Source organism: Pan paniscus, chromosome 19 (assembly GCF_029289425.2).
Source record: "Pan paniscus chromosome 19, NHGRI_mPanPan1-v2.0_pri, whole genome shotgun sequence".
Lineage (NCBI taxonomy): Eukaryota > Metazoa > Chordata > Mammalia > Primates > Hominidae > Pan > Pan paniscus.
Window position 1 is genome coordinate 79,678,538 of NC_073268.2, and position 15,188 is coordinate 79,693,725.

Here is a 15,188-nt window from a genome sequence, read left to right on the forward strand (position 1 = left end):
GACAAAGGGACTGGGTGCGGACAGGACCTTCTCAGCACATGATGCCCATCTCCTTCCCTGCAGATGACTTCTACAATGAGACCGAGGCCAAGATCTTCCTGCAGTTTTATGACCAAACAGGTGAAGTTGTGTTGAACAAGTTCATGGAGGCCACTTGGAACTATGTCACCAACATCACCAGAAAAAATCAGGAGGAGATGATGTGGTACCACCTCCACCCCAGCCTCTCCTCTCTTTGCTCTTTTCAGGGATTTGGGACCATGGGGCACCACACCTCCTGCCCCCATCCCAAGCAAGAGGAACAAGGGAAGCCCCAGTGTACATGTCAAAGAGGGCTGCAAGCTCTGGGCCTCCTGGAAGCCCTAAACTTCCTCCGGGCAAGAATCTCTTGCTTCTTGTCCTTTGTAAATCTCACCTCCTTGCTTTTAGAGATACAGGTTTCTGCCCTCTCCCTCTCAGCAAATCTTGCTCCCTAAGCGAATGGGATTAGGGAGTCAGTTAGGGTGCCATGGCCCTGGAGGTCAAGTGGGACCCTTCCCCTGTCCCCCAACCTTGGTGGCCCTCTTTGCAGCTGCACAAGGACATGGAGAGGTCCCAGTTCATGATTTACTTTGGCACCCAGGCCCGCCTGTTTAAAGTCACCCAGTTCAAGGACCCGGATGTGAATGGCATGCTGAGTAAGCTGCAGAACATAGACAAGGCAGCTCTGTCCAAGGACGAGCTGCGGGAGGTGATGGATGGAACCCCCAGGCCTTTAGGCACATGCTCCCTGGTCCTAGGGTTCTGGTAGGGGAGACAGAGTGCCTGGGGCAGGAGGGAGGCAGGGAGTGGAGGAAGGGCAGGATCAGAACTTCCTCTGGAGAAGGAGAGGAGTAGAGGTGGGGGTACCGATCTCTCCTGGCTGGTGGGGCGAGCACTGGGGGGGGACCTGGGGCACCAGCCTACCCTGGGTAACACCTGTCCCCCCAGTATAACGAGCTTCTGGCCTACATGGAGATGACATACAGTATGGCCCAGGTGTGCCTGAATGAGGGGCCCTGCCTGTCCCTGGAGCCTGGTGAACACCCAAGCCCTGTCCCACCCAACCACAGAATCTCCAGCACTCAGTCCCTTCCAGGGGCCCCTCCCAGCCCCCAACCACCCTCCCTTATTGCCAGGAGGGTGAGGGAAGAGGCAAGTGGGAGTGGGTCCCCCATGGCTCCTTTTCTGGGCATAGAACTCGAAGTCATGGCCACCTCCAGGGACAAAGAGGAGCTGCTGTGGGCCTGGCAGGGCTGGCAGGATGCCGTGGGCTGCCAGATCTGCACCACCTTCGAGCACTATGTGGAGCTCAGCAACAAGGCTTCACAGCTCAACGGTGAGCAGATGGGATGCCACAGAGCTTGGAGTGATGGCAAGGAAGGGGCAAAGCTGAGCTTTCCCAGGGTGAAGGTGGCTGTAGGGCCCTGGAGACAGGACCTATGAGCCCTGCAGCTGGGCTCTCCAAATATTCATAGAGCACCTATGTGCTAGGTGCTGGGGAGGTTCTGACGACACATAGGTGAAAAGACAGGCACCTGCCCTCATGCACCTACGGTCCTGCAGGGAGACAGACCATATTCAGTAAACACCTGTCTCTCACTACCATCTGGGGTGATGCGGAATAGGAAGAGGCTGCTGAGAAAGAGAATGAGAAGAGGCTGCTGCAGACAAGTGGACAGGGAAGGCCTCTGACATTTATCCAAGACCTGAAAGATGGGCAAAAGACGGGAAGCAAGATGTGAAAGAAGAGCAGCCTAGGCAGAGGCTCCGCGGCAGGAGGAGCCGGTGCTCTGGAAGACCTGAAAGAAGCCCAGGTGACCACAGGGCTAAGGATGAGGTGGGATAAGAGGGGACTCAGGGCCTTGCAGGCATGGTGGGGAGCTCGGATCATGGACTTTGCTCAGTGCCTTTCTGAAATGGGCAGGTATTCTCCCCGTTTTGCCAAAGAAGACCCAGACGGTCAGCGAGGTTGAGTGGCTTCCCTAGAAGGCGTCTGGGTATCCTGTCAGCTAGGCCATGGCTAAAGGGTGAGATGGTGAGCTCCTGGTGAGTCCTCTCTCCTGTCCTAGGTTACAAAGACATGGGGGCCTTGTGGCGCTCCAAGTATGAGTCGGATACCCTGGAGCAAGACCTGGAGCGGCTATTCCAGGAGCTGCGGCCACTCTACCTGAACCTGCACACCTACGTGCGCGGGGCCCTCCACCGCCACTATGGGCCCGAGCTCATCGACCTGAGGGGGCCCATCCCTGCCCACCTCCTGGGTAAAGGCCCTGCTGGTGGCCGAGGTGAGTGCCAGATAAGGGCAGAGACTGTCTCCAGCCTCCTCTTAGCCCCTCTCCTCCTCTTCCAGAGAACACGTTGGCTCAGTCCTGGGTCAACATCTTAGACCCGGTCCTGCCCTTCCTGAAGAAGATCCCAGAGGATGTCACAAAGATCATGAAAGTCCAGGTTAGTGCTTGGCCTGTCTGTCCCTGCCCCTCCCCATTGGCATCCTTGGACAAACAGGGCAGCGCCCCCCACACCCCCTCTTCTCCCATAGCACTGGAAGCCAGAGAAAATGTTGGAAGAGGCTGAGACATTCTTCACCTCCTTGGCGCTGCCACCTGCCCCACCCAGTTTCTGGAAAAAGTTGATGCTAATGAGGCCAACCGATGGGCGAGAGGTGGAGTGTCACATCTCTGCCTGGAACTTCTACCAGGACGACGATTTCAGGTGCTCACAGCGGCACCACACACCCGGTCCTCTCCTCTGCCCCGTCTGGCTGTCTTAGGTGTGGGCAGGGGAAAGCCAGGGCAGAGGAGGGAGAAGGCAAGTGAGAAACACAGAAGGAAAGGTGACGTGAGAGGAAAGGCCTTGGTTGCTGGGTGGATATGGGGCCTGGAGTAAGAAAGAACAATTGCCGGCCGGGCACGGTGGCTCACGCCTGTAATCCTAGCACTTTGGGAGGCCAAGGCAGTGGATCACGTGAGGTCAGGAGTTCGAGACCAGCCTGGCCAACATGGTGAAACCCTGTCTCTACTAAAAATACAAAAATTAGCCAGGCATGGTGACATGTGCCTGTAATCCCAGCTAGGAGGCTGAGACAGGAGAATCACTGGAACCTGGGAGCCGGAGGCTGCAGTGAGCCAAGATCGCACCATTGCACTCCAGCCTGGGAGACACAGCAAGACTCCGTCTCAAAAGAAAAAAAAAAAAAAGAACAACTGCCAAGGCCTGTCTGGGCTCCAACCCGACCACCCAATCCCTCAAGGAGTCTGAATGGGGAAACTCCCTTTCTCCATGCTCCTTGACCCATGCCCTTTGCTTGTAGAATAAAGAAGTGCACGGAAGTGACCACAGAAGACCCGCTCTCCATCTTCCACGAAATGGGCCATTCCAGTACTTCCTGCAGTACAAGAACCTCTCCGTCATCTTCCGCGCAGGTGCCAACCCAGCCTTTGAAGAGGCTGTGGGGTCTGTGATCACCCTCTCGGCCTCCTCCCACAAGCACCTGCTCAACATAGGCCTGCTCAGCCTCTAGCACCAGGACTCAGGTGATGAGGATCAAGGGCCCAGCAGGAGGGCAGCACAAGCCTGGGACCGCAGCTAGGGCTTGGTGGGGTCAGGGCTCTCGGGCAAAGCTACAGGAAGGAGATCCCAGGGGTTGCCTCTTGACTGCCCTCACCCTCTTCCCAGAGGATGAGGTCAATTTCCTGATGCATATTGCCCTGGAGAAGATCGCCTTCATCCCCTTCGGCTACCTGATGGACCTGTTTCGCTGGAAGGTCTTTGCCGGCACCATCTGGAAGGACATCTACAATCAGGAGTGGTGGAACCTCAGGTGGGTTGGGCACCATCTTCCACCAGATGGGCCATTTCCAGGACTTTCTGCAGCACAAGAACCTCTCTAATCTTCCACGCAGGCACTGAGCAGGTCTTTTAGCCTTTCTAGGCTTCAGTCTCCTCATCTGTGAAAAATGGACCCTGGTGATGGCCCCACCTGCTCCCTGGGTAGCTGGGAAGCTCACACAATGATTGCAACTGAGCTTCTCTAATCACAGAACACTGACCACCAGGCAGGCCCTCCCAAACCTCCCTCCCTTCCTGGTGCCAGGCAATGGAGTGTGCGGGGGCCTGAGCACTTTCCTTTCTGGGGAAAGACTCCCCATGGGAGAGAGGCAGGCCCCTAAAATGCACGCATGCCTGCCTCGGGCTTAACATCCCCAAGCTGCCATGGGAACCCACCAGCAGTTGGGAGGCATCACTCTCGAGTGAGGGACCCCCGTGTTACACCTCATCACTGACCCCTGGCCATTTGATGGGATAATAAATGCCTGTGACCAGGGCTCCTCCATATGTGGCAGGCCTCGGACTGACCAGCTTCAGTCTGCTGGTCATAGTGTGATTCGGGGTTGCCAGGGGGTGCTCCTGGCTCTGCAACAGGCTCTTACTTTTTTTGTTTGTTTTTTGAGACAGGGCATCGCTCTGTCACTCAGGCTGGAGTACAGTGGCATGATCACAGCTCACTGCAGCCCTAACCTCCCAGCCTCAACCAATCCTCCTTCCTCAGCCTCCTGAGTAGCTGGGACTATAGGTGTGCGCCACTATACTGGCTAGTTTTGTGTAATTTTTTTTTTTAAGAGATGGGGTTCGCCATGTTGCCCAGGTTTAAACTCCTGGGCTCAAGGGATCTGCCTGCCTAGGCCTCCCAAAATGCGGGGATTACAGGCATGAGCCACTGTGCCCGGCCTCTTATGTTTAATTTGAACATTTACAGCCACCTTGCGTTGTGATCACTTCAAAGCGCTCAGCTCACAGAAGCAACAGCTAAAGCTCACAGAGGTCACAAACCAGCCCGAGGTCACACAGCAAACGAGCAGGTGGCAGAGCTGGGAGCTCCTCCCCTTGTCCTCTCACTCCCACCCTTGACTTCAGGAGCAGGTCTCCCTGGTGGGCTTGGCAGAGTCTTGACCTCGTGCCTCTCTAAGGTCACCCTCATAGGCCATCTGAGGCACCTGCAGGAGGCCTCTGTCAGCCCTGCCCATCACCCCAGCTGATGGAACCCTGGGGCTAAGCAGGAGGGGTGGCAACTCCCCGGGCCTTGAATAAGGCCCTGTCAACTGGGAGGGAAGCTCCTGACACTCTGTTGACCTTGGAGATGGTTCAGAGGCTCCAGTGAGCCAATGATGAAGCCTTGTTTTTGAGACAGGGTCTCACTCTGTTGCCCAGGCTGGAGTGCAGTGGTGCAATCATGGCTCACTGCAGCCCTGACCTCCTGGGCTCAAGCGATCCTCCTGCCTCAGCACCTGAGTAGCTGGGACTACAGATGCGCACCAGAACACCTGGCTCATTTTTGTATTTTTTATGGGGACAGGGTCTCACTTTGTTGCCCAGGCTGGTCTCGAACTCCTGGGCTCAAGCAATCCTCCCACATCAGCCTCTCAAAGTGCTGGGATTACAGGTGTGAGCCACCACACCTGGCCTACTTCCTTCCATTTTATAGACATTTTACAACAAGACTCGGAGACAATCAGCAACTTTCCCACAGTCGCACATCTCAGAGGGGCAAAAACAGACCTTCAGGTTATCAGGGTGTGACTGTGACTGGCTCTGTGTCCTGAGGCCAATTCCCTGATCTCCAAACCTTGGTTTCCTCATCTGCAAAATGGGAATAATAGTAGTACTGCCCCACAGTGTTGTTACTCTTTTCTCTTCTCAAGACTTCTTACTAGATGAAATGACCTTGTTTATTGGTCTATAATATGTCCCCCACTGTTAGGATGCAAGCAGGGGCCTTGCCTCCCCCGCTCCCCCACTGGTCCCTCCCCCAGAGACCAGGACGGTGTTGAGTGCATGATGCGTGAGTCTATGTGGAGAGCCAGACATGGTTCTGAGCATAGAGGAAGTGTTCAGTCAGTGTTAACTGCTATTGTTTTACTCTGATTCCCAATCCCATGTGTTTTCATTTATTTAATCAATAAAAATGCATTAGGTATCCTCAGCCTGCCAAGTCCAGTTTTGATAGACACGTAGGTGCTTTGAAAAGAAAAAGGCAGGCCAGGTGCGGTGGCTCACGCCTATAATCCCAGCTACTTGGGAAGCTGAGACAAGAGACTCACTTGAACCCAGGATGGGGGGGTTACAGTGAGCTGAGATCACGCCACTGAACTTCAGCCTGGGCAACAGGGCAAGACTCTGAAAAAAAAAAAAAAGAAAGAAAGAAGAAAAGAAGGAAAGGAAGAAAGGAGGGAGGGAGGGAGGGAGGGAGGGAAGGAAGGAAGGAAGGAAGGAAGGAAGGAAGGAAGGAAGGAAGGAAGGAAGGAAGGAAAAGAAAGAGGCTCTGAGAACCTGCCAGACACCACCACCAAGCCCTCTGCCTTTTCCCTGCCAGGTTGAAATACCAGGGCTTGTGCCCCGCTATTCCTCACTCAGAGGAAGACTTTGATCCAGGTGCCAAGTTCCACATTTCTGCTGGTGTGCCCTACATACGGTAAAGGTCTGGGCCCTGTTAGCAGTGCCAGTCCTAGGAGTTGAGGGGCGTGGGAACTGGGGTGAGGATTTGCAGGAAGGCCCTAGGTCCAAATGTCACCCTGTACCCCTGCCCATCTCTTCCTGTTGGGTTGCACAGCCTTCTGAGGCCTCTGACCTAGAATCCTTTGAGCTTTTGCATCAGGTCCGGTGTAGAGGGCAGAGCTGATGAGAATATTCTAGACCATCCCTGCTGTCCCTTGGAGGAGAGCAGGTCAGAGGGTGGCAAGGGTTGGGGTGACTGCTGGTTCAGAAAGCTAGAGAAGGAGAGCCCCCCAGCACTCTAGGGTCAGCCCAAGACTGGGCCCTGCCCAAGGAGCCTCCGCTCAGGCAGTGACTGCTGACATGGGGCCCTCGTGGCCACTGCATGTCAGAGCTGCCTGGTCCCAAGTGGCTCTGAGTTTCCCACTCCTGGTCTCCACTCCTCAGCCTGCCCTCACGTTTCTCAACCAGGTACTTCCTCAGTCTGGTGCTCCGGTTCCAGTTCCACGAAACACTGTGCAAAGCCTCGGACCACATGGGTCCACTGCACCAGTGTGACATCTACAACTCCAAGATTGCCGGGAAGCTCCTGGGGTGAGTGCCCTCTCCTTCATTTGTTCTGGGCTCCCCCATCTCCCTCTAAGGAAGTCCTGCTCCAGGCTCCCTCTCCACACCTGACTACACTAGACACCTTGAGCAGAGCTTCATTAAGCTTATATTCTAGCGGAATTTCTTCCTCATGTCAGACTGCAGTCTTTCCTACATTAATCAGAGCCCATTTCCTCTTGTGTAGCCTTCTGTGTTCAGAGACACTGCTTAGGCTGGGCGCAGTGGCTCATGCCTGTAATCCCAGCACTTTGGGAAGTCAAGGCAGGCGGATCACCTGAGGGCAGGAGTTCGAAACCAGCCTGGCCAACATAGTGAAACCCCGTCTCTACCAAAAATACAAAAATTAGCCGGGCGTGATGGCAGGCACTTGTAATCCCAGCCACTTGAGAGGCTAAGGCAGGAGAATCACTTGAATGTGGGAGGTGGATGTTGCAGTGAGCCAAGACTGCACCATTGCACTCCAGCCTGGGCAACAAGGTGAAACTCCATCTCAAAAAAAAAAAAGAAAGAAAGAAAAGACAATGTTTAGCCCTTCCCACTAACACACACACACACACATGCACACACATATGCCAGTAAGCCAAACTGTCCCAGATAGGAAGCCAGCACTGGGGTTCTACCTCAGGCTTCAGCCTTCCGTCCTAATCCCCCTTATCCTTTCCTTACAAGGTGCTGACCTACCCTCTCAGCAGCACTTAGCACACCCTTGAGTGCAGTCTGTTTCTCCCACCTCTTCTTGGAGGTGCCCAAATCCAGTTCCCAGGCTGATCCAGGTTGCTTTCACAGTAGCCTCTTGGCATGCTTCTGGTCAGCCTGTGGTCCACTTTGACCCTTGAGTCTTTTTCTCTGCACTTGGTGTTTAGCTTATTCTTTCCATGCTTACCTATGTGGCAGTGGTTTTTAGTCCTAAAGCAAACCCTGAGGGAGTAGGGGACTGAACTGAAAATGTGAAGCATTTACTACTACAGGAGGCGCTCTCTGATGAGTACTCTTACAGTGTTTCATATTATAATAATAGCTCTTAACTTTGCAAAGTGGATATTATTATCTGCCTTTTACAAATGATGAAACTGAAGGCAAGAGAGGTGGTGTCGTTGTGCGTCATTCATCTAGCAAGAAGCAAAGTCATGCTTTGAACCCAGAACTGACTCCAGAACACATTATCTTTCACCCTGTTCGCCTCCATCATTCAAAGAATACAGCCCCTGGTGAGCTTAGATCCAGGTCTAACTGGTTCCAAGATCAGCACTCCAACCTTGGAGATGTGGAGCTCACCCACCGACTTGATCATTTTCCTGTTGAATTTCAATGGATTTCAATAGGCCCATTTCCCTAATTGGTCAAGGTCATCTTGAGCTTTATTCCTCTCTCCTAGAGGATTAACACTGCCACAAATTTAGTATCCTTTGCAAATTTAATGAGCATATTTTTGATTCCACCATGCAATTTATCTGTAGCCACCAGGCCAGATGGGGTTTCAGGACTGATCCCCTGGGCTTTGCTCCTAGGGAGGGCTGCACCTTGCATGACTGTTGTCTCCCTAGTAGATTTGCTCTTCCATCCTTTCACGTCTCAGGGCTTTATTCTAGCTGATTGCCCAGCTTTGAGCTTTTCTGAACATGTTGAACATAAGGGCACCTCTCTGCTCTTTGCATTCATATCTCTGGCTGCCTGTCATTTATTCATTCAGTAAACATTTACTTGTCCTCATGCAGACCAGCTGCTCTGCATCCAACAGGGGTAGATGAACCACAGGATAAATAAATTTCATGGCCGGGCATGGTGGCTCACACCTGTAATCCCAGCACTTTGGGAGGTTGAGGCTGGCGGATCACCTGAGGTTAGGAGTTCGAGACCAGCCTGCCCAACATGGAAAAACCCAGTCTCTACTAAAAATACAAAAAATTAGCTGAGAGTGGTGATGGTTGCCTGTAATCGCAGCTACTTGGAAGGCTGAGGCAGGAGAATTGCTTGAACCTGGGAGGCGGAGGTTGCAGTGAGCTGAGATCATGCCACTGCACTCCAGCGTGGGCGACAAGAGGGAAACTCCATCTCAAATAAATAAATAAATAAATAAATTTCATAATACCAGGCAATAGAAAGGGGCTTTCGTGAACATAGAAAGAGGATTAGGAGGTCATGCCGGGGGACCAAGGAGGGAGTTTTGTCCTCAAATGCAAGTGTGCAAGAAATAGCAGAAAGCAGGCATGGTGGCTCATACCTATAACCTCAAAACTTTGGAAAGCCAAGATGGGAGGATCCCTTAAACCTAGGAGTTTGAGACCAGAGTGGGCAACATGATTAGATCCTGTATCTACAAAAAATGAACAAAATTTGGCCAGGCATGGTGGCACGCACTTGTAGTCCCAACTACTCAGGAGGCTGAGGTAGGAGGATCACTTAAGCCTGGGAGGTCGAGGCTGCAGTGAACTGAGATCACACCACTGTGCTTCACCCTCGGCAACAGAGCGAGACCCCCGTCTGAAAAAAAAAAAAAAAAAAAAAGTAGAAGAAGAAAGAGAAAAAAATAGCAGATATCTGTTTTCTTTTCTTTTCTTTTCTTTTCTTTTCTTCTCTTCTTTTCTTTTCTGTTTTTGAGACAGTCTCACTCTGTCACCCAGGCTGGACTGTGGTGGTATGATCTCGACTCACTACAACCTCCACCTCCTGGGATCAAGCAATTCTCGTGCCTCAGCCTCCAGAGTAGCTGGGATTACAGGCACACACCACCACGCCTGGTTAATTTTTGCATTTTTAGTAGAGACGGGGTTCTACCATGCTGGCCAGGCTGGTCTCGAACGTCTGGCCTCAAGGGATCCACCCACCTCAGCCTCCGAAAGTGCTGGGATTACAGGTGTGAGCCACCACGCCTGGCCAAGATATCTGTTTTCTTTTACATCAACTCACCTCTTTCATCCCACCTGATTGGTGGGATGTTTGACCTCAGTCATTTTCACCACTTCCCACGCTCACCCCACTCAAGGTGCACAGGGCTCTCAGGGTCTGACTTGGCACCAAAGCATGTGGCCAGTGAGTCATCTCTTGTCATTGCTCACCAGTCCCTGTGTGTCCCTGGCCAGACTCCTGCTCAGGGAAAATCCTGATTCCAGGCTTAGGACTTCACATACCATTTTGTGAGCCGTGGGCAGAGGAAAGGTTTCTGAGTAAGGAGGATGTCATGACCTTTGCAGATGATGAAATAGCAGCAGAGCCGAATATGGTTTGTGGAGGGGAGAGGGGATGTGAGTGCTTGCAGGGGGAAAAGAGAAAGATTCTTGGCTGCTCTTTTGCCTAATTGATCTTAAAACTTGGTTTTGCTACTTTTGATTCATCCTCCTAAATGTGATGGCCCTGAGTCAGGCTCTGGGCTGCTTCTGTTGGGAATGGAGGGTTGAATTGGGCCTGGTCAAAGTTCTCAAAGTCACCCAGCTTCACCCCACCAGCCATGGTGCGCCTGACCTTGTCCATGGGGTGTGTTGTTGTCACTTTGGAGTTGAAAGCTCCAGGCAGCATCTATTTGTCATCTCTGCTGCTCTCTGGTCTCATGTCCTGTCCACATGGGCTGTTGGCTGCCCTTTGGTCAAACATCTTGTCCCACCCAGCCTGAAGGACTGTTTCTAAATGGGTAGATTCTCAATGGTTGAAGCTTTTCCCCTACTAGGTTCTTCCTCTTACTCAGGAGCCAGCATCAGAACCTCTTACCTAGAGTTAGTTGTGGTTTTTCTTCTCCAGTGGTATCTGCCAAGGCCCCACTGACCTTTGGTTTCCCTAACTCTTTCTTTTCCAGTTGTTTATTAAGTGATGCGCATAAGCCTTTGCAAGCTACAAACCCTCCTTCATCATTGTGGGACTTAGTCCTCATCACAATGAGGGCAGGTATTCATGGCTCCCATTTTACTGATGAGGAAACTGAGGCCGAGAGAGGCTAAGTTGTCTGCTTAAGGTTATGCAGTCCATAAGTAGCACTGCTAGGTCAGGTTTAAGCCTGGGCCCTGTTAGTCTAGACTCTAGATCGTGACCTCTGGGCCTCTGGGTCCCAAGTCTGTCCTGAGAGTTGGATCAAGGAACAACAGGTTGTGAAGGATAAACATCTGCCCACCACTGCCTCTCCTGGGGACTCTGGAGTGGAGAAGCCTGGAGCCCTGGCTTCAGCACACCTTATACTCCCATTGTGAGCCCAAGGGACCTAGCATAAAGTTCAACCACCTGCCCCTAAGGACTGGGTGTGCCGTGAAACACAGCTGACATTTGTGCAGCACTACAGGTGGTGTGCGGAGCACCTCCCATGCTCATGATGTTTCTAATCCTCCCAAACCCTCCCTGAAACCAGAAAGGGGTGAAGAGCTGCCACTATTACCAACAGCGAGCACCTCACGGGAAACAGTGTCTCAGGACTTTATGCCTATTTGAGTCCAGGAGAATAATAATCATCACAGTATTACCAGTAGTACTAGGAATCATCATCATCATCAGTAGTTAACATGTATTGCCTGCATGCTATGCTCCCAGCACCGTGTTTATTTAATCATTACCATGGCTCTTCGAGGTAGATACCATTATCATCTCCGTTTTATGGATATGGAAACTGAGGCTCAGAAAGGTTACTTGCCCAAGGCCCCACAGCTACTAAATGGCAGAGCTGAGATTCAAACCCAGATTAATCTTCTTTCAAACTTGTGATGGTATCCACTATGCCAAGCTCTGCGGGAAAGTTCTGGCTGGCCAATCGCTGGGGCCGGGATTGGGTGCACTGGGGGTCTCAGCTGCACCAGCTGATGCCCTCACACAGCCTCACAGCTGCACCCACTCCCCTAGGGATGCTCTAAAGCTGGGCTCAAGCAAGCCCTGGCCAGAGGTCCTAAAGATGCTGACTGGGGAGTCTGAGGTGTCTACAAAGGTCTTCATGACCTACTTCAAACCCCTACTGACCTGGCTGGTGACAGAACATGCAGCAAGGGGACATCTTAGGCTGGCCAGACTTCAGCTGTTCCTTTGAAGGTTTGATAATCTGACCCTGGTTCCAGCTCTGGGCCAGCCCCAGGCTCCACCTTACCCTGCTCTGTCCTAGTACCTACCCCTACCCAGCCTTAACCCCTGGCTCATTCATGACCTGGCTTGAATCAACAGCACTGCTGCTGTGGGACCCTGTCTGTACCAGGCCTGATGCAGCTTCAGCCAAGACCACCACTCCCACCACAGCCCCCGGCTCAGTTGCTTCCTTGCACACTGTCCAGCTAGGTTGCCAGGCTGACATCTGAGCAAAGGATCAGCATCTTGCCTCTGGTCCCTTGCATGCAGGGGCATGTAGTCCAATCAGATCTCCTCTGACAGCCACAGGAGACCCCAGGGGTCCCTCTCCAGTTCTACCCACCCTATGAGACTCCTATGTCTTCCACAGAAAAAGACACAGACAAAGTGACATTCCTGAGTCTGAAGCTGGACCCCAACCAGGCTAAATTTGGGTACTGGGTGCTGTTGGCCCTGGGCTTTGTCATGTCTCTGGTGGTGCTGGGGCTGGCCTGCAGGCTGCAGTCCCTGGAAAAACAGTCACTGACTCAAGACACTGAGATATTCAGCCCACTGCCCAATGCCTGCTTCCTGGGCATAGCCATGGAACCCTGCCAGGCTGCTAAAGGACAGTGGATGCTGCTGGGCCTCTGCCTTGTCCTGATGCTGTGCTCAATCAGCCTGGCCATCTGGATTTTCACACAGTAAAGCAGGAAGCCTCCAAGGGTAAGAGCTGAATGGTGAAGCTGGGACTAGACACCAGTGAACTGGTGAGGCTGGGGGACAGGAGGAGGGAGGCTGAGCCAGAGAGTTGGGGGGCAGAGGAGGGGACAGCCTGCATGCATAGTGCCCAATTATAATTGGGTTCAGCTGTGGCAGATCTGGGTACATGTGATATTGTAATTGTGTGTTTGCAAACTCATGTATGTGAGGCTGTGTGCACAAACAACTGGCTCTATGTGATTCTATGTGTGTCCTGGGTTTCAGGCCAAACTCCTTCCCCTGGTGGCTCAGGACCTAAGGTTTTATTGACCCAGTGGCTGTGTCCCTGCAAACCAGCCCCCACCCCAAGTCATGCCCAGAATTGGTTCTGCACACAGCCTTGTTTTTTTCAGTAACCCGGCTATGGGACTGCAGTGCCCAAGGAATCTCTGCTCTGGTTAGAAAAAGGACTCTGCTTCAGTCCACTTCTGCTCTGGTTAGAAAAAGGACTCTGCTTCAGTCCACAGTACATAAAATGTACTCAGGTAGAACAGGACATTCCTTTACGAATCACCAGTGCCCAGTTTATGAGCACTGTGCTTTTATACCAACCAGCACATCTTTCTGCTAATCCTTGGGCCAGCCCTGTGTTGGACTACATAATCCAGCCCCCAAAAGCTCTTTGTTGACCAGTTGAGATGCAAGTAGCCTCACAAACTGCCCCATGGCTCTCTCTGCCCCAGCCCAAGCCCTTCCAAATGGAGACAGTGGGTTGCTGGGCATTGAGCCAGGCTTGATTAATGATTGACTTCTTTAATATTTAAACAAAGCTCATCTCCAACCACTCTGCTCTGGAGATGGCCTTGTTCAACACACACACACCTGCTGCCTGGCCCGTTGCCCTGGGGAGCGAGCATAGGACAAACAGCACCTTTTCAGGCTCAGTGGGGGATGGGGAGGACAGGAAGGAGGGAACTGTAGGAGAATACTTGGGAAATTAGTGCTCTAGAAACAAGCCTGGGGAAAGAACGGGAAGGCCTCTGCCTCTGCCTTTCCTAGTTCATTATCCTCAGCCTGGGTCTGCCTGCCATGAGGATCCTACATTCAATATTGGGGATTCAGAGCGTCTGGATGGAGGTTGCATGGGCTCCTGGGGAGGCTGGGAGTCAGTGTCTGTCAGAGAATAGGGAAAACTTGAGGGGAAAGGGCATTATAGCCAGTAACTACAGAGAAGGGGTACCCCGGCTGCAACTGAGCTGGTGAGAGGGTGGCCAAAAGAGGAGACCAGGTCTCTCTGAATTAAGAATCTGAGCCCCAAACTCAGGTGTTCAGGGGACAGAGATACTAGGCTGAGATCTCCATGGACCCTGCCCCTGTCCAGGTTTCAAAAGGTCTTTCTGAGATCTGGCTGAGCCCAAGCACTTGCTCCAGCCCCAGGCTCTACAGCACCCTTGTTTGATGACTCTGTCCCTGCTCTTACTTTTCTGTGCCATAATGTCCTTATTTGTCCCTATTACTAGCTATTAGCTCTATAAGAGCTGGATGCACATCAGGAGTGTGCCCCTCTGTAACAACTCTAGTCAGCACAGGCCATGGTGCACAAAAGGGACTTGGAAAATGATGGAATGAGTAAGTGAATGAATGAATGAATGAATGAATGTCCCACTGCCCAAGTCCCTACTCAGAGCTCAGCACCCCATGTACTGAGCTCATGAGAAATAGCCCCTTCTTTTCCTCCACAGCCAGCCTGTCCAACAGAGGGGCAGCCAGGACATCTCTGCCCTCTTCTCATCCCCCAGCCACAGTGGCCAAAGAGGCCCCCACTAGGCACTGTGGCTCTGCATGACAAACGCACATCCAGCCCAGGACTCTAAGCCTCTCACCTGGACTCCAGTAAAAACCTTGCTGAGCCTCCTTGTCTATCCTTCCTCCCCCACCCACCATTGTAAAGTTTATGTCACCAGAATATTTCTTTCATGTCTAATTGCTTAAAAACTTGGTTGTTCATCAATTAAATCTAGATGTTCAAAATGGCATCTGAGGGTCTTTATTAATTACCTCTTTCCTCCAAACTCACCTCTCCCACACCCCCTTGTTCCCCCCACCCCAGCCCCTCTGCACTGACATCACCTTTGGCCTTTGCCTAAGGTGCATGCCCCATTTGAATCCTTGCCCTCCAAGATCAGGCTCAAAATTGCTCACCAAACCCTCTGCAGCACTACAAGCCCACCCAGATGCTCAGTGAACAGTAGTCCCCTTCTCCCCTTCCTCTCCAGGAAGCCTCTTTCAATAAACCTATTCCCACCCCCATTTGCTTTTTCTAGTGTGTTCATTTTCAGTCAGTACTCAGTACTCAGACA

At 52.3% G+C, this 15,188-nt stretch overlaps 1 protein-coding gene across 1 annotated transcript; it reads left to right on the forward strand.

The window, feature by feature from the left end:
- The first annotated feature begins 440 nt into the window (after positions 1 to 440).
- Positions 441 to 14,863, forward strand: LOC100981368 (angiotensin-converting enzyme-like protein Ace3). The gene is given in 14 exon segments (XM_063598788.1): positions 441 to 730; positions 1,217 to 1,357; positions 1,647 to 1,835; positions 2,091 to 2,282; positions 2,372 to 2,469; positions 2,561 to 2,733; positions 3,332 to 3,393; positions 3,396 to 3,554; positions 3,697 to 3,841; positions 6,392 to 6,490; positions 6,982 to 7,104; positions 12,518 to 12,852; positions 14,349 to 14,457; positions 14,571 to 14,863. Coding segments are annotated over 9 exon segments (1,098 nt in total). The 5' UTR covers positions 441 to 730; positions 1,217 to 1,357; positions 1,647 to 1,835; positions 2,091 to 2,101; the 3' UTR covers positions 12,576 to 12,852; positions 14,349 to 14,457; positions 14,571 to 14,863.
- Positions 14,864 to 15,188: the final 325 nt, after the last annotated feature.